At 46.3% G+C, this 23,458-nt stretch overlaps 1 protein-coding gene and 1 pseudogene across 1 annotated transcript; both read left to right on the top strand.

Annotated features, from left to right (window-relative positions):
- Positions 1 to 488: 488 nt before the first annotated feature.
- On the top strand, positions 489 to 1,766 carry LOC146182909 (serine/threonine-protein kinase NLK pseudogene; annotated as a pseudogene).
- Positions 1,767 to 14,308: 12,542 nt separating this feature from the next.
- Positions 14,309 to 22,743, top strand: LOC146182908 (uncharacterized). The gene is made up of 4 exons (XM_084608296.1): positions 14,309 to 14,432; positions 19,601 to 19,719; positions 20,786 to 21,107; positions 22,631 to 22,743. The coding sequence occupies exons 1-4, from the start codon at positions 14,309 to 14,311 to the stop codon at positions 22,741 to 22,743; spliced, it is 678 nt and encodes a 225-aa protein (XP_084464422.1).
- The last annotated feature ends 715 nt before the right edge of the window (positions 22,744 to 23,458 follow it).

The raw sequence follows: 23,458 nt of genomic DNA, 5'->3' as shown, positions 1-23,458 counted from the left end.
CGATTAGTATATTGCAGTAGTACAAGATATAAACTATCCCGTGATATATGACTTGACGGTGCAGACAAAAGTTCAAGTGTTAATCAGAATTAACTAATCAGCGGCTATTAACGAAGACCGGCAATTAATGTAATGCAACATTACTAGATATAACCTATCCCGTGATAAACCACTTCACTTCGTAGCTTAAAGTTCAATTGGTAATCACAATGAACTAATTAACAGCTATTATCAAAGAACAGCAATTAGGGTATTGCAATCGTACTAGATGTAAGTTATCCTGTGATGGGGGGGGGGGGGGGGTATGACGACGTTGTATCCTAAAGTCCAGGTATCGCGAGCCGTGATTCTTTGGTTATGGTGTGTGCGTGCGGCAGGCGTGATGCCGATTGCGGACCAATTAGCGGTAGCGTCGTCCCACTGATCTGGAAGTGTTTTGCGCCATCGCCGCAGGCTGCCATTGGCTGAGCTCGGGCCCGTCGCCGACGATGTTCCATAATGAAAATGATGATCGGCCTTCGTCTGGTGACAGCAAGGTGGTGGCGGGCGCCCGCTCGGGCCGCCCCGTGGTCGCGTTCACGGGCTCGACGGCCGCGGCCCCGCAGCAGGCCATCCTGACCTCGGCGCATCCCTTCTTCCACCCGCGCGTCACGGTTCAACGTAACCGGCCGGAAATAGCCATTGGACAGGGAGCCTACGGCGTTGTCTGGTCGGTCAAAGACCCTCGAGATGGAAAGCAAGTGGCCTTAAAAAAGGTTGCGAATGTTTTCAAAAACCTGGTTTCTACGAAGATGGTTTATCGGGAAATGAAGATGATGTTCTTCTTCAAGCATGACAATCTAATATCGGCACTAGACATATTATACCCTGGGAATTTGGATCTATTTAGGGAAATTTATATAACAATGGAACTGATGCAATCCGATCTGCACCGAATTATATATTCCACTCAGCCGGTTACTTCGGATCACGTCAAAATTTTTCTCTACCAGATATTAAGAGGTTTGAAGTATTTACACTCTTCAAGGATTCTACACAGAGACTTGAAACCTGAAAACATTTTGGTGAACCAAGACTGTCTTTTAAAATTGTGCGACTTTGGGCTGGCCCGAATAGAAGAGCGGGATGAGCAGCGGCACATGACAAAGAGAGTAGGGACCCTGTACTATATGGCCCCCGAGATGCTGATGGGCGCGCGCCACTATGGCTCGGCGGTCGACATCTGGTCTGTAGGCTGCATCTTTGCCGAGCTGCTGGGGCGCCGCATCCTGTTTCAGGCACAGAATCCCATCCAGCAGCTGCATATGATCTTCAAGCTGCTGGGTACCCCCAAGTTGGAGGACATGAAGCACATTTGCGAGGGCGCCCGTGCCCACCTGCTAAGGATTCGTCCACGGAAACCTACATTGGCCGACCTGTACATCCTCCCACAGGCAACTTACGGGGCAGTCCAGCTGCTCTTACAGATGCTCGTCTTCAACCCCGACAAGCGCATCAGCTGTGCGGACGCACTGTCACATCCATATCTGGAGGAAGGGCGGCTGCGCTACCACTCGTGCATGTGCCGCTGCTGCCATAGTACGCCGAATGGTCGACACTACGTGGCTGACTTCGAGCCCGTCGCACCGCATCCCTTTGACGACTCATTTGAGTCGGAACTCGTTTCGGTGCACCAGGCGAAAGAAGTGCTCCACAACTTCATTCTGGAGAGGTGCGCCTCATCCAACCGGGTGCCCCTCTGTATCAAAGAGTCGGGAATGCCTTGATTAGAAGTCGCCCCACAAACATCCTCAATTTTATTAGTAAAATCTGCCCTTAGTATATGGTACGATCTATCTCAAAGGCAAGCAATAAGACGGTAGATCGTAGTTGTATCGATGCAGTCTACTGTTTATGATTCCTATTATTTTATATTATTATCATTGATATTACTATTTCGCTCCAAGTCACTACAGGCCTTTGAAGATCATCGGACTGAATCGATGTGTTGCAGCGCTCACCAGCCTTGACGTACGTGACGCTACCTACGCTGACAGAGTCGCGTGGCGAAACTTTGATCGCGCTCCTAAAGGAAGACAGATCAGTTACTAGCCTTGCGGTCGGGCACAGCTCAAGAGTGTCACTGAGTACTTGGCTACGGAAACCGCGTCCCTTGAGGTCCTCACTCTCGACTCGGATTTTGCTACTCCTGGACGGGCTCTGACGACGCTTTCAAATGTCATCTCTACATTGACGACACTGGAACAGGTTTCTCTGGTCGCAGACATCAGTCACACTGAGGGGGTTGGATTTATCGCTGATGTGGTTGCCAGGAATCGGAGTATACAGCAAATGAAGGGGAAGAGCACTCCTTTTGCCAAGGAGTAATATGATTTGGGGAACCATGTGGAGGTGATGCAACCCTGGCTTCCAGATTTCAAGGAGAACTTAATGCTCGAGAAACTGACTTTAAATTATCTTGGCTTTGTATATTCAGACTGCCGCCAATTGCTACATGCGCTGGCTGACGTAGTATCCCTTTCCGAGCTTAGGTTCTCTGCCGTCGTGGCTCGACCAGGGAGAATTGTGCTGCGCGGTTTGCGAGTGTGACATTGCGCGTAAGGTGTTGCTCGGGAATATATGAACTGAGCCCCAGCAATCCATATATATTTGCCGACTACTCAGAAGTCAAGACGGTGTCCACAATTCAGCAACGTTTCCCATGTCAAGAAAGTATTTTCACAGCTATAAACATTCTAAATAATTGCAGCCAAATCACAGTGGTTGATCTTGTCATCAATCAGGAGATATTATTCGACGAAAGCGTTATGACTTGATCTCCTTAATTGCTGAGGCTACAAACCTAAAAAATTACACCCGTCGTCTTCAATCTTCCCGTATGATGAAAGAGAACCATTTTCCGACAGCCCAATCAAACCTTATCGCGGCCATTGCATCAAACCCAAATATTCGGCTCGTCTATCTCACATGCACTGCGCCGACTGAAAGTGAGTGTCAATTACTGGGCATAGCTGCGCTGGAGTGCCCAAGTTCGCACCACTTTTCACTGCTCTCGAAAATCAAGAGCGGGGAACGCTTCTTACGGTACCTAGCGCCAGCTGTGGCCAGTAATTACAACTTGCTCCACGTCAAAGTGGCCGTTTCTGAAAAGGCTGAAAAAGAGCGAATTGCGGTCGAGGCAGTTACGCGGCGTAGGATAACCTGCTGTTACGAGCCGTATGATAACCTCAGAAGACGTGAGCTAATGTGCGCTCGCACTGGAATTTATGTCCGAGCACTTGGTACTCGTGGAGACAGTCCAACATGGATCGGCTTCGAGTAACGATGAGGCCAACGAGAGGATCAAACTAGCGCTGTCCAGCATAGTAAGCCTAAAAGATTTCATGAAAACCGCTGGCGTCATACGTAGGGTGGACTGCTACGCGGGAAAATTAACGGCCAAATGCACCTTGACGAACTGGACCACTACAGCTGGCTTCACGTGAAGCCTTATCTTAAGGTTGCAGACGTCGTGGACCCACTCCTCATGCTTCTGTGGGATAAGAAAGAAGCTGGAAGGAGTTGAATGCTTTGCTGTGTTAATTTTGTTTGCATTGTACACCGAGAGAAGAAAACAAATTATCTCCCTTCGGTGTGTGGTCTGTATGCCTCTTCCTTAGTTAGATGCGCAAAATGCCAAAAAAATATATGAATTATTTATCACTACGAACTAACGAAACTTGGTGTACTACATTGGCTGCGTGGAGTACATGGTATCTAATATAATTCAGCGCTACCAAAATAAGGTGCTAGCTTTTTCGGAACAAAATTAGTCATGGATAGAAATAGCTTCCTCAGTTATGCATAGTGGTGATATTGCCGTCTGACGTTATAGGCTTGCGTATCGTTGGCCTTAAGAACTTGCATAATGAACACATAGCCGTGAATCTCTGTCCTTTGTTTGCGCTTCATGCTGCCTCGAGACATCGAATGATTGCATGCACGTGCCACTTTTTCGATATAGCTTCGGGCGGTCTTACTTGCTTTTAACGGGCTTGTCTCGATTTATTTGTTGCCATTAAACCGAGCACACTTGTTGCTATAGTCGCAGTTAGGTTGCTTAGTTGTTTGCGGGCGCTAATCTGCTTAGTAAAGAGCTATTCTTGAGCTTTATCCCCGTGTTTTTCATTGTTGTCTACTGCATTGTCACTCCAAGGCAATGTGTGTTTGTCATTGCCACCCAAGACTCCTAATTTATAACACACTATGCCAATGAGATCATTTCTCTTGTTATCTTGAAGCATCCCTTTAATCTCTTTCAAATATTGCCTCCTATTGAAGAGATGCACATCGCAGTCTGATGTACTTAATCTCTCACTAAACTTGGATGAGCGAGAAGCACCCGCTCCAGGGATCGTGCAAAATAATTTTCTAAAGTGTGCGAAGAACGGTTCTCTAAATTTTTTAGCGTTATTTATAAATGTTTCCTTAGTAGAGGCGTTCTGCTAGTGGTTTGGAAATTATCTAAACTAAAATCATTGTATAAGCCAGGTAGTAACACTCAAAAATCCCACTCCATAGCTCTAACAAACCCATGCTGTAAGGTGCTAGAGCCCGATTTATAAACTTATATTTTCAATCCTGCCCAATTCTGTCCCCCCCATGACACGGCTTCAGGCATGGCTTCTCTACTGAGGTGCCGTTAGCACAAAACGTTCCTGATTGGATCGCAACTTTTATTATTAGCAGTAAAATTGATACGTTATTCCTCGACCTCTCTGTACGTTTTCATAATATTCCCCTCTCTATATTAATGATAAAACTGCGTGTCATATTAAAAACTTGTTCGCCAATGGATGCAACCATACCCGTCATCTCAAAATTATTTTCTGGTATTTACACATTTACCAGAAATTTTTTCAGTTTCGTCACATGTTCTACTGGATCCCTTACCACACACGTTGCTGTTTGTACCCTTCATAAACAATATCGTTGGTGGACCAAAATGCAATGGTCAGATACTGTACGGACAATTGTGTCTTATTCAACCCTATTTTGTCCAAAGATGAGCAGTTATGTGCACGCTGAGGCTTTTCGCACCGACGTACACAAACGAAGTTGTTGGTTCTTTCGCGGGCTGCTACTTAAGGGCCTGTCACACCAGCAACGACTCGATGTCGATTCAGCCTGCCAACACCGTGTCTTGCTGATGTCTGCGTCTATGTCACACTGCGCCGACGGTAATTCAGTTGGCCGACAGTCGGTGTCGGCGCCACGCCGCTCGCAAGACGGCTTTCGGCCGACGGTTGCCCAACTCTAATGTCACACTAGCGAGACACTGTGCGAAACCTGCCACCGACTCGACCATTTCGTTCTTGCTGCCTTCTTTTGTCTTTATACGTACTGATCTTTTTCTGAATATGTTTAATTTTTTCAGCCATGCGAATTTTTCCTTTTTATATGTACTGCTTTTTTTTTGCGAAAGCAATACTACTTTAGGTTTCGAGACTTCAGCGTAGCGCAGCCGGTAGCCGCGTCTTACCCACGTAAAGCTGTGACGTCACACTCTACGTGACACTAGGGTGAGAGCTGGGCTACCAATTCAAGCGGTCGGCGTAGCGCGGTCCCAGCCGCGGTGCAGCGCGTGACGTCATACTCCAAGTGACAAAAAAAGCGAGCGATGTTCTCCCAACTCAAAGGGTAATCGTGGCGCGGCCGAAGCCGCGTGCTCTGACGTCACACGCCACGTGACACAAATGGGAGAGATAGGCTTCCTACTGAAACGGTCGGCGTAGCGCCGTCGGAGCCGCGAGCCCGGCTGCGCGCTTCGCGCTCCTCAGGCTAGAGGCGCAGCTGGTGCTCACATGCCACTTGATGACCGGCACGTTCACAGGACTTGATTAAAGCGGGGTTTTATATGTGGGCTGATAGGAGCTGCCAACTTGGTTCTCTCGTTTCACATGGGACGGTTATGTCAGAATCAGCCAGCTAAGACGCTGGCATTCACGTTACCGCTATAGGCCCTAAGGCACGTTCATACGGCTTGGTTAAAGCGGTACATTATATGTAGGCTGAGGAAGAACAAAAAGAGAAGAAGAAGGCTCGGTCACCCGCAGCTAATGCTTTCGCTGAATATTTGCTTCAGCAGCATTAAACCCTTGTATTTTTTATTAATACAGTTTATTCTCATTATTGTTAATATTAATATCATGGGAAGGGAGGCTTTATTTTTAGTTCTGTTTCATTTATTCGACCATACCAAAACAAGCGCCTCATCTGTCGCATTATGGGCGAGGCTATACTGCTCTGTATTTTACAGTTTTGGTTGCTGGATAAGAAAGGCACTGTTTGAAAAAAACAAAAACAAAAAGCTGTTCGTGGCAAATAAGAGGAACTGAATATCGAAAAATAAAAAACAAACTGCTAACCACTATGCGGGATCGAGCTTACATCCTATCGTTTAAAAGACAACTGCGGTAGCCACTGCACCCTAAAAATATTATTTTATTGATTACCAGGCTTTAACAGACCTCGCACACTTGGCCCTTTCGTTTATGTATTTTGATGTATTTAAATAAAAATTCAAGTCTATAAAAAAATCCCGCCAACTCCTACGAGAGTGTTTTGACACACTAAATTTCTCTGAGCACAACCAAGCGCTCTAACCTTGGTAACCAGTCCGGGGCACATGTTTGGTGTTTCTATACCTCAATAAACCAGTGAATTCATGAAAGTAGATACGTACCAGTCGGGCATCAATGTCACAGTGATACCTGGCCATTCTGGAGTGCCATATACAATGGAGGACCAAGCCCATAACTAAATCAAAAGGTCATCTTCATTATCTCTACGCAAAAATCTAATTCCATACGAGGTGAGCGGTAATCCTATTTTAAGTCTTTTCTAGCAAGTCCCAGAAATTAACCCCTTCGCAACGGTGCAAAAAATACGTTATCCATTATTTCGGGATTTTTGCAGATGAGGCAGACCTTATGGTAGAAAAGGTCCTCATTTTTCTTGGAAACACTTGACAACGCTCCAGCGTGCAGTTTGAAAAAAAAATTTTGGTTCTCGGGCCTGCATCGTCTTAATCCTCTTCAAAACATTACTTGCTGGGCCTACAGAGTATAGGGCTTTGTACATGGGCTCCAGAAACCAAGTATCGCAAGTTTTTGCACAATGTTTGTCGCCTGACATTTCTTTGGTAATCCACTGAAAACGTGGCAGTCAGAAATCGACACAGACAACCACTTCTTCAAAGGAACCCTAAATGCGTCCTGTGATATAATGGGTTAAGACACAGCCACGCTTGACTTGGCACACGGTACGCACTAAAAGAATATTTAATGTTATGGAGAAACTTGAACCTATTTACCATCTCCCGCTCGGGTAAGTGCGCAAGCCCCAGCCCTCTCACCTTGCTCAACAAGTTGGTCTGACTGGACCGCTCCATGTGGAGGCCCAAATATAGACTGCAAAACGTGATGGACTTTCTGCATACTTTTTAGCGAGCAGCGCGGCTTTTGAAGCAAACACCAGATATTGCGTATAAAACAAAATGTTACAGAGTGTTGCTCTGTAAAATACAGAAAGAATCGCGGTTTTTCATTTATCAGCTTTTTCCTTTGTTTCTTGGACCTGCTTTGCCAACAGGATTCCGCATCACGACAGAGTTCCAGAGGGACACCTATAGGCAATTTACAGGGGTTGTAGCCCGCATTACTTTAGCAAAAATGTCTGGGATAGATGGCCATTCTCCGTACCAAATCCCCCGGCACTTTCTATAATTAACCAAACTTCCAGCAATCTCACTGAAGCGCTTTACCGCGTCTACTGTCCTGCAAATGCTCTCTTGATTTGCACAGAAACGAAGGCCATGAATTGCATCATTCCTTATTATGCTTAAACATAAGGTTTCTACATAAATACAAAACAAATGAGAACGGAGGGGACATCCCTTGCGAATTAAACGTCGCACACAAATGTGGGGCGGGGGCAAAGATTTGTTTACTATTAACTTGTTAGCGCAGTTGCGGTAAGCCAGAGCCACCTCATCTCAAATAAGGGAACCAACGGTAATGTAATCAAAGATACAAAAAAGCGGTTCGTGCGCAACACAAACAATTTTTCCATGTCGAGCTGAAAAACTGCGACCGTGCATATACTGCTTCACAACACTCAAGCACGAACCTAGCCTTCTGAATGTTTTCAAGAATGGTGCGACCCTTAATCCCCTATGTGTGATGAGACCCGACTATATCGTTTATTACCGTTTGAAGGCTTGCTGCAAGCACCTTTATGCAAATTTAGTTATTGACGTTTGTTAGTGCGATAGGCTTGTAGCATGACACCTGTCTGAGTTTTCCTATATCATCTGTTTAGGGCGAAAACCGTGTGAGATAGTGCGTAAGCTGCTGTCTCACACTGTTGACTGATTGGTGCTAATTATGTTTTAAATGCATGATAAACGCCGCGCTCAGGCCATCCGGACCCGACGACTTTTCCAAGTTTAAATTTTCAATAGCCCTTTCCACCTCTTGCTCACTAATTGGCTGCTCTAAAATAGCTTTGCGTTCGTCATCTTGGTATAGCCCCAAAACGCACAACAAAAAGAAGGCCGGACCTGTGCTTTCAGAGGCTGAGATATGGTTTTAGATACTATTTGAGATGTTTTGCAGTAAACCAATCACGAAAGCAGTAGGCGTGACAGCAGTTTATCGCCGAACTGTATACCGTCCAGCTTGCTGAGAGTAAACTGTTGATAGTTTACACGGTGGCCCTGCGTATTTTGGCGGCTGACGCTTGCTTGTAGGTCAAGTATTATGCATCAAATATACTTTTATTTTCATGTTAATAATGCTGAAAGGTATTTACCGTCGATATGGTGTATGTGCGTTAGCACAGGTAGAGAGTGGCACGGGATGCAGAAGCAATTTTGTCTGCTAACTGGAAAATAAATTACTACGAAGTGCATCATCTTATGGCAAATCCAAGAGCGGGAACAGCGCATTCACTAGCGGCGCAAAAATAATATTGTTCTTGGCTTGTGTTCTTATTTCTGTCGTTTCGTCCAGAACTTCGCAGCCCTTGCTCGGCCCTTCCACCGCCTACTGAAAAAAAAGATGCACCTTTCTCTTGGGGCCCTGACCAAGCTGCAGCGTTCTCCGAACTTATCGCTGCTCTCACCAATCCACCCGTCTTGGCCCATTTCAACCCTTCGGCACCTACCGAACTCCGCACTGACGCCAGTGGTCACGGCATTGGAGCTATCCTCGCTCAGCGACACCTCGGCTACACCAGAGTAATTGCGTATGCCAGCCGCCTACTATCTAGGGCAGAACAAAATGACTCAATCACAGAAAGGGAGTGCCTAGCTCTTGTTTGGGCTATTGCGATGTTCCGCCCTTATTTGTTTGGACGACCCTTTACTGTTATCACAGACCACCATGCTTTGTGCTGGCTATCTTCACTCAACGACCTTACTGGACGTTTGGGAGGCTGGGCGTTAAGATTGCAAGAATATACCCTTTCCGTGGTCTGTTATTCTGGTCGGCTTCACCAAGATGCAGACTGCTTGTCCCGCCACGTCCACCCTCCCAGCTCTGCGGCCTGTGACATTGACGCATGCGTCCTGTCTTTATCGGCCTTTCCCCACATAGCCGACGAACAGCGCTTGGACTCCACGCTCCGGTCTATCATCGACCATCTGACTACCGGCCAGTCTCATTCTGCCCTCGCCATGTTCGTACTCCAAGGGGACGCATTATACCGCCGCAATATGCGACCTGATGGCGCTGAGCTCTTGCTTGTCGTTCCGAAACATCAGCGCTCCAACATCCTGGAGCAATTTCATGATGCTCCCACCGCTGGATATCTTGGCGTGTCCCGCAGGTATGACAGCGTGCGCCGACGTTTTTACTGGCCGGGCCTCTATCGCTCAGTTCAACATTATGTGGCCGCATGTGAGCTGTGCCAGCGTCGGAAAAAACCATCCACATTGCCATCAGGACACCTACAGCCAATATCCATCCCGACTGACCCGTTTTTCCTTGTTGGTGTTGATTTGCTTGGACCCTTCCCGGTGTCTGCGTCGGGAAACAAATGGACCGCCGTAGCGACTGACTATGCTACGCGTTACGCCATTACCCGCGCGATCCCAACCAGCTGCGCTACAGACGTTGCTGATCTCCTCCTCCACGACGTGATACTACAACACGGTGCCCCTTGTGAACTACTTAAGGATCGTGGTCGCTGCTTCCTCTCCAGAGTGGTTGACGAGATACTTCGTGTGTGCACTGTACGCCACAAATTTACCACCGCCTATCATCCTCAGACCAACGGCCTGACAGAACGCCTCAACCGTACACTCACAGATATGTTATCAATGTATGTCTCCGGCGACCATCGGGATTGGGACATTAATCTACCTTTTCTAACATTTGCCTATATCTCTTCTCGCCATGATACCGCTGGCTACTCTTCCTTTTATCTCCTCTTTGGCCGACACCCATTACTCCCCTTTGATACATCGCTACCCACTACTGATGCCGCCACTAGTACTTACGCTCATGATGCCATCTCCGGCGCTAAAGATGCTCGCCACATTGCTCGCGACGGGATCTTTGCCTCCCAAGGCTCCCAGCAATCCCGTTATAACAGTCATCATCGCGATGTGCACTACGCCCCAGGCTCTCTCGTTCTGCTCTGGCGCCCATCACGCCGGGCGGGCTTGTGAGAAAAACTTCTACCACGCTACAAAGGCCCCTACCGTATCTTGCGGCGAGTCACCGACGTCACATACGAAATCGAACCTTTGAACCCGTAGTCTTCTGCATCACAAGCTTCCGACATTGTGCATGTGACACCACTCAAGCCGTATTATTCACGCCCTGCTTCTTTTACCTAGAACGCACCGGCACTGTGATTCCGCGGCGGGGGTAATGTCATATGGTGTACCATGCTGACATTCAGCAAGTGAAGAAAGAAGTGTCCGGGAGTGTGGACGAAGACGACGCTCAGTGTGTTGAGTTGGGCGGCTAAGCGGTGCCCAGCGATTTCAGAGTAGTGTTAACTATCGGTGCATTATTTCCACTCGTAACAATATAAAGAATGAAAAACAGAGACAGATTGAGTTGTTTGTCAAACTTCCGAGGTTTTCTACACTAATGTATGTTACTGCTTCATTGTTAGCCCAAAAAATGTTTACCCCACCGGGGTGGCGCAGTGGTTACGGCGCTCGACTACTGTTCCCAAGGACGCGGGATCGAATTCCGGCCTCGGCGGCAGCTTTTCGATGGAGGCGAAAAGCAAGGCGCCCGTGTGCTGTGCGATGTCAGTGCACGTTAAAGAACCCCAGGTGGTCGAAATTTCCGGAGTCCTCCACTACGGCGTCTCTCATAGCCTGAGTTGCTTTGGGACGTTAAACCCCAGAAACCAACCAACCAACCAAAAAATGTTTAGTAAAAATATATTAAGTTCACATCACTTTCAGCTCTATAATAAGGTGCATTGAGATATTCTGCGCAACCACATAACTAGTAGCGGAAGCGCCTGTTTGATTGGCCCCAAAGGTGAAGCCCAAAAATTAAAGCTTTTTGTATTTTAACGCGTGGACTATAAAAGAGTAGACACCACGATACTGTATATGAACAACCGCGCGGAATTCACCTACGCTGGCGAATTAAGTTATGATATGTTAGAAAAAAAGGGGGAAAATGGGAAAGGAAACAACGCGCATTAAGATAAAAGAACGTATAAGGGTTATATTCAAAACGATAACAAAGACAACTTGATTACTCATTCTTCGTTCCGCAGTTTCGCACATTTTCTTCAACCGTCCGATCTAGTTGACGCCGCTTTTACCCCGCACTGTCTTCTCTTCCGCACATTTCTTCAAGCGCCCGTACTCATTGTCGACGCACCGCGCACTTTTCGCACGTTTCCTCAACGTCCGCACTCACTGACGACGCAGCGCGCACTCTTCGCACATTTCTTCAACGTCCGCTCTCATTAACGACGCACTGCGCACTGCTGTTCCGAGTCCCGAACTCGCACTATCTCGCACCAAATCATGGAAGCTGTATTCGCTGCGCACTACGCCCATTAAAAAAAAAAAAAAAAAACACCACAACCAAACTAAGGTAAACATGGATGACAGGCGCCAGCCACCGCGGCGCCGACTCGTCGGAGGCATGCTGCAGGCGAGGGGTTGCCGATTTACATGTTCCTAGACGCACTCACGGGACGCTCAAGTGTGGTTCAAAGGTGATACAGCCGCCGCCCAGGCGGGAATTCCCGGTACAATAAGTCAGCCGTTAACAGATAGAATTTTGTGCGTCCAGTTTCGATTTTGGTGTGAGCCGCTGAGTGATGGTTATGATGTCTTACATGCATTTTGGTTATGTGAGAGATAAAGTAAGCTAAAGTAGAACCGTTTTTTATTCATTGTTGTGAGGAGCTGCCAAGTCGGGCTTGTGTTTATCTGGAATGGCTGAAACCTTCAGGAGCCATGAATCCCGAGCCAGACCTTTCACATGAATAATGTGGCAATACTTTACACTTAGGTTAACTTAGGACTGTGTTCTCATGGGTATCATCTGCAAAGTAAGGCAGCCACACATTGAGAAATTTACGGATTTGGTGAGCGCGTGTGCGAGAACAAGGGTCCACAAAGGAAGCCTGCTGCCGGGCGGCATTAACGCTGTCATAAAACTTAATATATAAAAGCATAGTGCCCCCCCCCCCCAGTTTTTCGCTAATTTTTGAAGCTATTCTGCTGATTTTTGTTTTCAAAAATGGAGATTAACGCATTTCACTTGTAGGCTGTAGCTTCTATAGCTGCGGAAACGAATCCCTAAACTAGCAAAGGCACAAAGAACTGCTCTGTGACTTCAAAAGCTAGTGCGCTCAACAATAGAGAACGCCTTTTCAGTGAAAGCCGCTAATCTTTACTGCTTCGGGCTTTTCTTTACCAGCTGCTATCGTGGAACACAACCTGAAAAAAAAGTAAACAGTAGTTGATATACATGTGGGCTATAATACCTGGCCTGTGTATTAGTTACTCCGCGAAACAATAAAAAAAAATGGGTTTTTGAAGTTTGGCTCTGTTGAAGAAACAGAGATGTCGAAGTTTTTTAGCTGCGTGGTGATCGCGTCTGATGCATAGCTTTTCATTTAGGCTTTTTGATACGATCCTTTTTTAACTGCAAGATGCTTGCAAAGCAGTTGCGTGGGGTGGTTACCGCAAGCAGACGAGTCGTATCCGACTATAGGTCGCATGACTTGAACTCGCTCATGGCGGCCTCGTTACGATGGAGTTGAAAGTCAGAAACTCCCCTGTATTGTGCGACGCTAGGATAGGTTAAAAAAAAAGAGGTTATCTTAATTATTTCAAACCTTTCTAGTCGAGCGTCCCTGACAGACAGCCGCTCACCGAAGGCCAGCGCGTGCAGCCGAAAGCCAACTCTAGTGGGAAGACTGAAATGTACGCCTCGTGTTGGGAGTACTTCGCCCTTTTCGACACCGTTCGTGTCTTGTTTCGACCGATGTCCGCTAGCAGTCTCGCTTCTGATGTCTTTTGCTGGTTGCAGAAGTTGAAACAATAAGCATGCAACGTCTAATAGCTAGAAACATCAGGGAAAATAAGTTTGCTTCTCTGGCAATTTAAACAAACAGGTCCGTAAACTACACCTACCATAGTTAATCCTTGCGACAGTGATCTGTGCGACAAACAAGAAGAAAAGCAAGTATAGCCATGGAACATATACCACACGCCGCCATGCAGGCGTTTGTATCTGCTACCTTGTCTTAACAGTCCGCAGTAGGCCCTAGAAATAAAGAAGGGAGATCAAAACGAGGGCTAAGAATAATAAAAGAAACACTACTTTTCGATGTAGTAGCTCCACGTGCATCCCGTATATGAATCTAGAACGTTGCTTTAATTTGTTCTCCGCCTGGCTCGAAGGCACTATGACTCCTTCTGTTGCACAACATATTTGTTACTGCCGGATGAATCCTGAAGCATACCCTGCCTGAGTGTCAATTTGCTTGCCTTGGCATTCAGAAACGCTTGCGCATGGCAAAACTTCTTATTCAACCTATTATTCGAGCTACAAGCTGACTATAAACACTGTAGAATTGTATATGAGCCGGCCGAAATACTCTCAGAAGATTTGTGCAAGAGGGAATGCTTGAACCACTTCATCCTCTTCTATCCGATTTAATATCTCTTTTGTGGCAGCTGTCATCGGACGTGAATGTATGCACATATCCATCCGATATCCGGTCATATAATATCGGAATGGCGGAATTGCGAAACACTGCTCGAACCATGGCGCAGGGCTGCGGCCAGCGCAGCAGGTCGACAGACCGAAACATTGAAGTGAAAACTGAAGGGCTGGTATTAACCCTTGGGGCCCCTATTTTCAGCGTGTGTTACATGAAGACACAGCACCGTAAGAATTTTACGGTTGTTCGTCGCTTTTTCTCAAAATGCCGAAATGATTTGGCATTTGAAAGAAGCCGTAATGGAAGACTCCGGAAATTTTTCCCACATGGGGCTCCATCGAACAGTAGGCGGGGGCCTTAATATCTTTTCATCCCTCGTCAAAAAACGGCCTTCGCGGCCGCGCCTAAACCCTCGTACTTGTATTCAGCACTCGAGCGTAACCACTGAGTCATCACGCCTTCTACGCTTCAGATTCGGATATCAGTTATGTAGGCATGTCGCGGAATCCTTGTGGATTGTGGGCGAATGTTGTACTTATGATGGGCCCCGAAAGCTACAGCGCGCATACATAGGCTGAATATATGGCCGTTATTCCTAAGGCTCAATAGGCCTCACTCTGGAAGCGACGGCGCTAGACCCTTGTCAACAGAGCATAGGCATTAAAAAACGTTGGGCAGAGGCAATTTACAAGACTTTTCTGGTCACAGGCCGACGACAACGACCTTTCTTTTGAGATGTGTGCTAGCGAGGTATGCACACCTGCGAGAAAAAGTCGAGAGACCACGCGCTTTGACAAATCTGCACATCCGCTTTTTTCTGATGGTGAAGCGGTTATTTCTGCTTAGGGTACCCTCCGAAATATACTTGCCATCTTGCCAAACAAATTTGTCTGGCGTATTGTTTCGTATGAAAAAAAAGTAATCGTAGCAGTTTGCGTGGTCACTCCATTTTTCCTCTAAGATGTACGTGTTGGTTCAGTGCTGCATACTAAAGCTGGAACGTGAAACCTGAGGAGATTCTTGCCGCTATCAGCCTTTCTCGCCTCCCTGCAGTTCATAGGTCGTCTGCGCAGAGCGTGCGCAAGCCAACAGTGCATGTGAGAAGCGCCAGCACAGTCGGTGGGAAACAGTGGAGGAAGAGGGTGGATATGTTTCCTCTGCGGGCGCGTTGAGGCCAAATAACAGGCGCCGAGGAGAGCGTTTAATCGTACTGGGCCTGCCGCTTTCGAACTCGCACGATGTCGACAATCCGCCTTTTGCGGGAGGATGTGGCGCCCTCATACGAGAATCGGTGGGAAACACATTGGACGGCAGTGTAGCAAACGACATGAAAGCGAACCATGCGAAATGGCCACGCCAAAGCAGGTAGAAAGCGAAAGCTGCCTTTTTTTTGCCTTTGAGGCGGAAATTAGTAAAAGTGATTGCAGTTTCATGTTCACGCAGTATGGGGCAATGTTTCAGCGTTTTCACAATCCACTCATAGCGCATGCATATACGGTCTTCGTATTGTAAGAGCGAGTAGCGCGGGCCATGGCGCGGGCTATGTTCGACATGACAGAATCAGACTCTCTTAGCGTGCAGATTCACGACTGATTTAAATTTATTGTAAAAAAAATAACAATCGAAAGGATAGCGCGGAGGTAGAGAGAGAGGTATTTCAAAGGGCAAAGCAGCCAGGGGTTTGTTGATGCTGCAGAGCTAGGTGGAATCGTCTCGTATGACTTACCAGCGGCGCATGTGCGCCGGGTATCTCGAGTTACCGAGCACAATGCGGTCACCGCGGTGCCGGCATGGTGCAATGGACGTCGCTTGCTCCTTGCGTCATCTACAAACGTGCTGCTATAGGATTTCATCTATGAAGCTCGGAGAAAGGCAGTTATTCACACCCCCTGAGCAGGGCATCGCCCCGGCCGGAATGCTCACCTGCAGAAAAAGCGTGGCACTTTTCTGTCAACGAATGATTCAGAGCTGTAGCCGGTTTCTTCCCCCAGAATAGTTGTGGTCCAAGTGGTGAAAAGGTTCTCAGTGCCGAGATAATGGTCATTCTGTTGTGAAAGGATCCGCAACGTTTCTGCCTCCGCAGCGATTTCTGCGGAATCAACGACTGCATGGTGAAACATGCGCATCCCCTACACATTGGATGCGCATGTCGGTCAGCAACTAACGCTGTTCTAAGACCAGAGGGCTCCACTCCACAAGTGAAGGAGCATGAACCCTCCAGGAGACTCATTTGTGCCCGGCGGTTTCCGTGCCGTTGTAGACTTTTGGACGAGGACGACGACTTTCAAGCTTCCTAACAAATTGCAGCTGACTGCGTACAGCGAAGGAACAAAATCCGAATGCTTTGGCGAGAAGGAAGGCGAGCATAAGGTAAAAAAAACGCTGTGTGTCGTGCAAGAGTGTCAAGTGCGTCATATGCTCCGAACGGCAAAAACACAGATACTACAGGTATGTATGCATCTAAAAGAAATATGCATGATGAAAAGTACCTACGGGAGTTCGCACCCAGCCTGTAACGCACCAGTGATAGCTGCAATGAGGATTTGTTCGGTGCGGGTTTGCCTTATGTGCGACGGAGCCTGATGGCGATGCATTTTTTCGTTCGTTTTGTTTAACTGCGAAAGGGCTAGATAGCGAAGATATCACAGGCGGCTGTGTGCGCAAGACCGTAATATTTAGCATGTTTGATCGTGACTGCCGCCTGACTAACGAGAAAAAAATACGGCGCTTGTTGTGATGCACCGCCGTTCGCAGGCCTCATGACCAGCTCAACCACTCGGCTCGCGAACGGCGGTGCATCATAACAAATTCCGTATTTTTTTTCTTGTTAGTCACGCTGCAGTCGCGAAAAAACATGCTAAATATTACAGTCTAGCGTACATTGCCGTCTTGCGCAACCCGGCCCCTTAGCACATAAAGAAAACAAACGACAAAATACATCGCGATCAGGCCCCATCGCTCATAAACCAAACACACACCTAGCAAGTCCTCATGGCGGCTATCACTGTTGGGTTACAGGTTTGGTGCTAACTTCAGTATGTAGTACTTTTCATCATGCACATTTCCTTTAGATGCATACATACCTGTAACGAAGTGTTTTTCGCACAGTCGAGAGTACGCAGTCGGCTCCCAGGTCGTCCATTCACATCTTGACGCTTGGTAGCCCTAATTCAAGCTTCACATCGTTATTGGTCGCGGCTCACTCAAGGAAACCTGAAAAACTGCGTCTTGCAGCCGGGCACGCCTCGAGAGTGGCAACCGTACGACGCAGATGTGGTTGGCATCGCTTTGTCAAGCCTGCGACGGTCACCGTGCCGCCAACTCCCGTGCACTGGCGGCGACGAGAAAAGCAATCGGTCGGCGCCGTCCAATATGTTTCCATCAGTCGCCGCTGGGACTTCGCGCATGCGCATAGAACTCGCGCAAAAGGCGGATTGCCGAACCTTTCACCGTAGTCCTTTGATGTTCTCTCTCCGAGTGTGTTTTTTTTTTCTTTTTTTTTGCCTATAGATATATAAACTCGCCTATTACTGCCTGTAATATATAGATATTGATGCTTATTCCCTTAATTCGTCGAGTTTGTATTTCCCCTCCTTTTCGCGTTCCGGGGTTTGAACTGTTGTCAAATTACTTATAAGGATTCTGTTAAAAATGTCAATTGCTAGGCTAGTTGGCGATCAGTCTTAAAAATCATCTTGTTTAGCGCAAAAGGACAGGACACACACTTGGTGTACGCGTCTTCTTGCTGTGTGTCCTGTCCTTTTCCGCTAAACAAGATGAATTTTAAGGATTCCGTTACACGTGTTTTTACCTTTTGTTTCTTCTTGAAAGCAACTAAATGCGTATTGTAGCGACCGAAGAAGAAGAAGCGCGATCGCTTCGGCAAAGATGATGACGCTGCTGCCGTGATTCGCACGCGTGCTGGTGCCGCTGCTGTTGTGCTGCCCTGTGTCGTTTCCCTGACCTTGAATCATTCATTGCTGTTTCTGTCAAAGTAGGTTTGCCGCATCATGACAGAACATGACTAGATGAAATCTTGTTACGGCTGGAGGATGTTGAGGACGATGTGGCACGCTCGTAGGCGAATGATTAAGAAAAAGAAGTGCGTCGAATGGGGGGGCCCTCATTGCCTAGCTCCTTGGCTGTCTTTCATGGTATATATCTTTAATCCTCTTTTGTAAATATATTTCTCCCTGTTACAATAATATGCCACAATTTCAAAATTGTGGGCGATTCACAAAGGCCATAGAATCTTCAGATCTGCGTGTTGCTCTACGCCTTGCACAAGGGCCTTATTGAAGTGGCCGTAATTACTAGCGCAACAAATTTACGTAAGGTGTTTTTATTGATTGGAAAGTTGAGGTAGTGGAAAATAGGTGGAAAGAGTTTAAACAATGTTGAAACTATATATTTTTTACTTTCCTAAGAAATATTTAATGTTCGCTGTTTCCTTTAAATTAGCGCGATCGTATCTCTCTATTGAAACATTATATAAATATAAGCTTTAGCTGCTTAATACATAACTATGCTGAGAACATAGTGTGGAATTATTGCTGCCCTGCCATAAACCTTCTTTGAAATATTTAGGTCTGCGAAGGAAAATTTCGTTCCTTGAGCTGATTTTGTGAAACTTTATTAAAACATCTATAGTACCCTGAAAAGCGAAAAATAACTAAATACAAATAAAAACATGCATATATTTAGTCCGATAATTTTCAGTTAACTTTAAAGGGGTTGGGACACCATATTCTGAGGCTATGAAAAGCATACTGTTGGTTACTTCTGTATGCAAAGACACTCTCAGCGAAGTATCGGGTGCTACAAACACTTTTAAATAATTTTCATTCGGCTCCAGAGAATCTCAAATGCTCTTTCTCTTAATCGAGACCCATCGCTAGCGCAACAGTTTGTGACGCTTGAGCTAAGGAATCGAAACACGGACGGATCGACGTTATAGCTAAAAAAAGTGACGTGCGGTGAGCAGCATGTCAGCGCTCACTGCGCTCAAGTGCCCGACGGTGTTCCGAGCCCCAGCAGCGAGTCACTTGATTTAGCAGCTCTGCTGCGATCGGTGTAGTGTCTGGTTCACTCGGTTTTGTCAACGTATTAGTCAAGATCGCTACCGCTTTGGCGACTGCGACGTTGTTGAAGGCACCCGGAACGTAGCAGATGGACGCTGCGGCCACCATGCCTTTCGACTACTGTGTGGTAGACTTCTGTGCAAGCAAAGTCGGAGACGGCGCGAGTTTTCACAAGTTCCCTCGGGATGACACGCAGAGAAACGCTTGCACAGAGTTTGTTCGTGCCACTAGGCGGCCCTATTAGACGCCGAGGAAGTCGAGCCTTCTTTGCTCGCTGCACTTTTTGTCGAACTCCTACCATAACAATTATGCAGCTGGGTTTGGGATTAGTGTGAAACGATGTCTGAGGCCCGGTGCCGTGCCGACGGTATACCCTGCCGCTGCTCACCGTCTTATTCCTCATGGATCGGGAGCAACTTCCCCGAAGCGTCAGGTGTGTATTATATATCGTACTGCAATGTCTGCAACTTTGTTATCGATAGCTAGTGCTGGCATGTATGTGACATTTTGTGCAGTGCATTGCTGAAGTTAATAGCGACCGTGACAATTCCTGCGACACGACGGCTATGGATGAAGTAACTTCAAGTAAGCATCGATTGCACCATTTGTGGGAAGTGTCGAAAACAGGAAACTTGCACTAATAGAGGAGGCTTGCAGATTTGTGTCCAAAATTCATAACCGTGGCATCACGCCGGTGTTGGCAGATGGAGCGAATGCTAGGAGCAATCGATAGGCTAGTTAGCGCGTAGCTTAATTACTCAATTTGGTGTACAAGTTTGCCGATTAATGCACTCTGAATGAACCATTCTCAAAAATAACTTACAGGATCGTCTCCTCGTGTTCTATCACCGTTCCTCAAAAGCGGGCGCATGATACCCCCCTCTCCCTCCCCAAACACACAAACAAACAAAAAGAAAAAGGTCGCACGATAGCGCTGGCGTGCATATACAGTTTTGCAGGGTTATATGCACGAATATTCAAGGCTGATTTTAGTTCCTCAGAGAGAAAGAAACGCGAAAAGTGTGCGGAAAAAGAGAGAGGAAGAAAGAGACAGCGTCTACACCGTTGAGGCATGCATCGGTGAAACTCGAGCTATATGGCTGCACTGCTGGACCGGGGTGCAGTGCAAAGCGTCTCCTGTGTACGACGAGCGAGCAGCGCGTTTTTAGGAGGAGTAGGATCTTTTCTAGCGGCATGCATACGTACATACAAGCGCCAATGCATTGCGTCTTCCCCACGTCCTCTGCATGCCGTGGTGCGCTAATTTGTCAATTGTGCGTTTTCAAAGGCCATTCTAACCTTGACACAAACCCGATTACGCGACCTGCTCCCGCAAATGCGGCAGCAGTCCGCACAAGATCACCCTCCCCTCCATTAAGATTTAAAGGTGCCTCCCACCACTTCCACAGGTCGACAAGGGGTTCCTGGCACATCCATGGCTGGGAACCACTGTTATTTAGACGAAAATTGTGGTCACTATTGCTTGTTTGTACCTTTAGAATTTGGCGACCTACTCAGTGTCATATTGGTCAAGGAATCGTTGGCGTAATTGGGGCAAGCTTGATGAATACGGTGCGTGCTCCATTTGCACAAACGAACGACTCAGCCTTTTGCAATCATGTTCTTTTGATGTAGCACTTGGGAATCACTTCACGCCACCACCACCAGCAGCATGTAGAGTTGTAGCAGGAATTCCACGCAGCACATGCGATTCCCAGATCCAGTGCACTGTGCAAGTGTCAGTAAAGGCAACACAGGCTACTTCCCATCGAAAAATGAGGAGCGTTGCTGTGCAGTCTGAAAATGCTACCAAGTCTGTAGGTGAGTATAGAATGTGCCCGCATGTCTGACCTGTATTGAAGTCATGTGATAAGCATGTGTGCATGTACAGAGCTGCGCAAAAGTGGAGAGATCACATGAATCAACAAAACTGCATTCCAGCGTTTCTTGGCGACACAGCGGCTGTTTTGAAGATCTGCATTGGATACCCTGCATGATATGCTTGTCTGCTTTTCCGGGTACTTTTGTTGGGCATGGATGTTTACACAGAAAAATAGCAATCGTAGCCGATAGCATGGTTAATATGCTTTTGCTCACTGTATGTGTACTAGTCTTGACTATTGACAGATTTGTTTATGGCAGATAAGTGTTCTTAGATGAAAATGAAGGTTTCTTCTTGCATGAGTAACTGCTCATCATTGCCTGCCAGCATTTCGAAAAGTGCATGTAACCTGAAGGCCTGCCTCATTGCTTGAAGTATCCGTAACTGAAGGCTCTAACAGTGACCTAAACGTTGTAAACGGTTCGACAGAATCCTGTCTGACGAGGGGCAAACATAGAGGCTGAAGAAAATGTACACTCGCCAGGTAATGAAACTAAAAAAAAAAAGTTTAAAACAAGACGTTTCGGAATCCGCCTCACTTATAAGAGGCGGCCTATTTCGCACATTCTTCATTGTGAACAAGGGACCCATAGGGGTCCCTAAACGTCATGTTTTAATTTTTTTTCAGTACTTCGTCTGGTGTATGTTTTCTTCAGCCACTATGACCTAAATGTTATGTGGGGAACTATGCTTTGTGAGTTCTAGAAGGTGTTACTGATAGTGCATTCTAAATATAGTGATCAGGAATAGTATCAGAGGATCAGAATATAATACATATTGGCTAGCAAGGTTTTGTGATTTCAGACAATATCCCCCATTGAAGAGCGCATCTTGGGTGTCGGAGCAAGAAACCAGGCTCCGAATTGATGATTGTAGTACACATGAGAAGATATGAGACATGGAAAGTATGAGAGTTGCCGCTTCCTTGCTTACAGCTAGATCCTTACATAAAGGGCCATGTTATAAGGCAGGTGACATTACATGATGCAGAATGCAGAAAGAGTATGTGTGTTTTGTCTTGTTTCTACTTTACATTGTATTTGCACTTTGAGTAATGCATTCAAGTGACGTCCCTAATGGTAAGGTCGGTTCTTTGTTTTTAGATTTAGTGTCAAAATGTGATTCAGTCGATGGTTGGACTTATTTTCTGACAGGTTTTTCACTGCTGGGAGTGGTGCACCTATGTACAGTGCTTTCAATCGGCACATTTTTTCTTTTGTGTGGTCAATACACTTAGTTTAAGTAGTTTTCTATATTGTGGACTCTAACAAGCAATCTGCTTTTCTTCTAGGTTGAAGATGCAACACTAGAGCATGCTTGATGCATTATGGAGGCTTTTTGCTGACCTGCCATGTTCATTTGCACTTGACGTTTAGCCTCAACATGTGACATCTACACTAGCCTCTAATCTTGCCTTGAAGAATGCCAGACTATTTGGATTTTGTGGAAATTGTGCTCCCAGAGGACAAGCAGCCAAGATGCTCAACACAACAGCCTGTGGAGTTGTCGCTAACGTTTCTGGATGACTCAAAAGACGAAACTTATGAGCCATCCTTGGAGGACTCGGATATGTAAGTGTGTCTGATGGCTGAAATCTAAATTTCCTGTCACATTAACAGCTTACGGATATTTAGGTCTGCAGTTACTTGGACCTTGTTTAATAATTATATGTTCTCTAAAAAGCCACTTTTTATAGTAAAACCTCCGAAGAGCTTTGCCTCGAGCAGGAAATATGTCAAGTATGTGGGATGGAAATGAAGCAGTTTTGTTGATGGAAACATGAATTTTCTTTGCAGGTCTGGCATTCAGACAGCATCTTGGTCTCGCAAGTTCATTGTATATAAAGATAATCTTCTGCATCTAATAAAATTTTGCAGGAAATGCCACCTTTCTGCAGAGTCTTCAGTGCAGGTATGGAAATAATTTATCCCGTGCAAATTTGTTGCACTGCTCTTTGTTTCTAATTATATGCTTTCATTTTATTCTGATTCCTTCATGCATTTTCGAAATATTTACCTCATAAGACAGCTCAAAATTATTTATTACATAATTAAGTCTCGTACAAAAAAGAAAATGTTTCCACTCATATTCGAACATTTACAAAAAACAGCGAGGGGGCACATTAGCAACAGAAGTACTTATAATCAAATGCAGTGTTAATCAAATTGCCAAAGGTAAATGTGATCAGTATATTTCTTTTTTTAAGAATTGATGATAAATGTGTGATTGGGGTGTTCTGACCTCATGCTTCTTGATGTCCTTGCTTTAGGTCTGTGTGGTAATGGCATAA

This window comes from Amblyomma maculatum, chromosome 7, assembly GCF_055883805.1.
Source record: "Amblyomma maculatum isolate TAMU_Amacu chromosome 7, ASM5588380v1, whole genome shotgun sequence".
NCBI classification, from domain to species: Eukaryota; Metazoa; Arthropoda; class Arachnida; order Ixodida; family Ixodidae; genus Amblyomma; species Amblyomma maculatum.
Note: the sequence above shows the minus strand (reverse complement) of the source record. Positions and strands in the feature narration are given on the sequence as shown.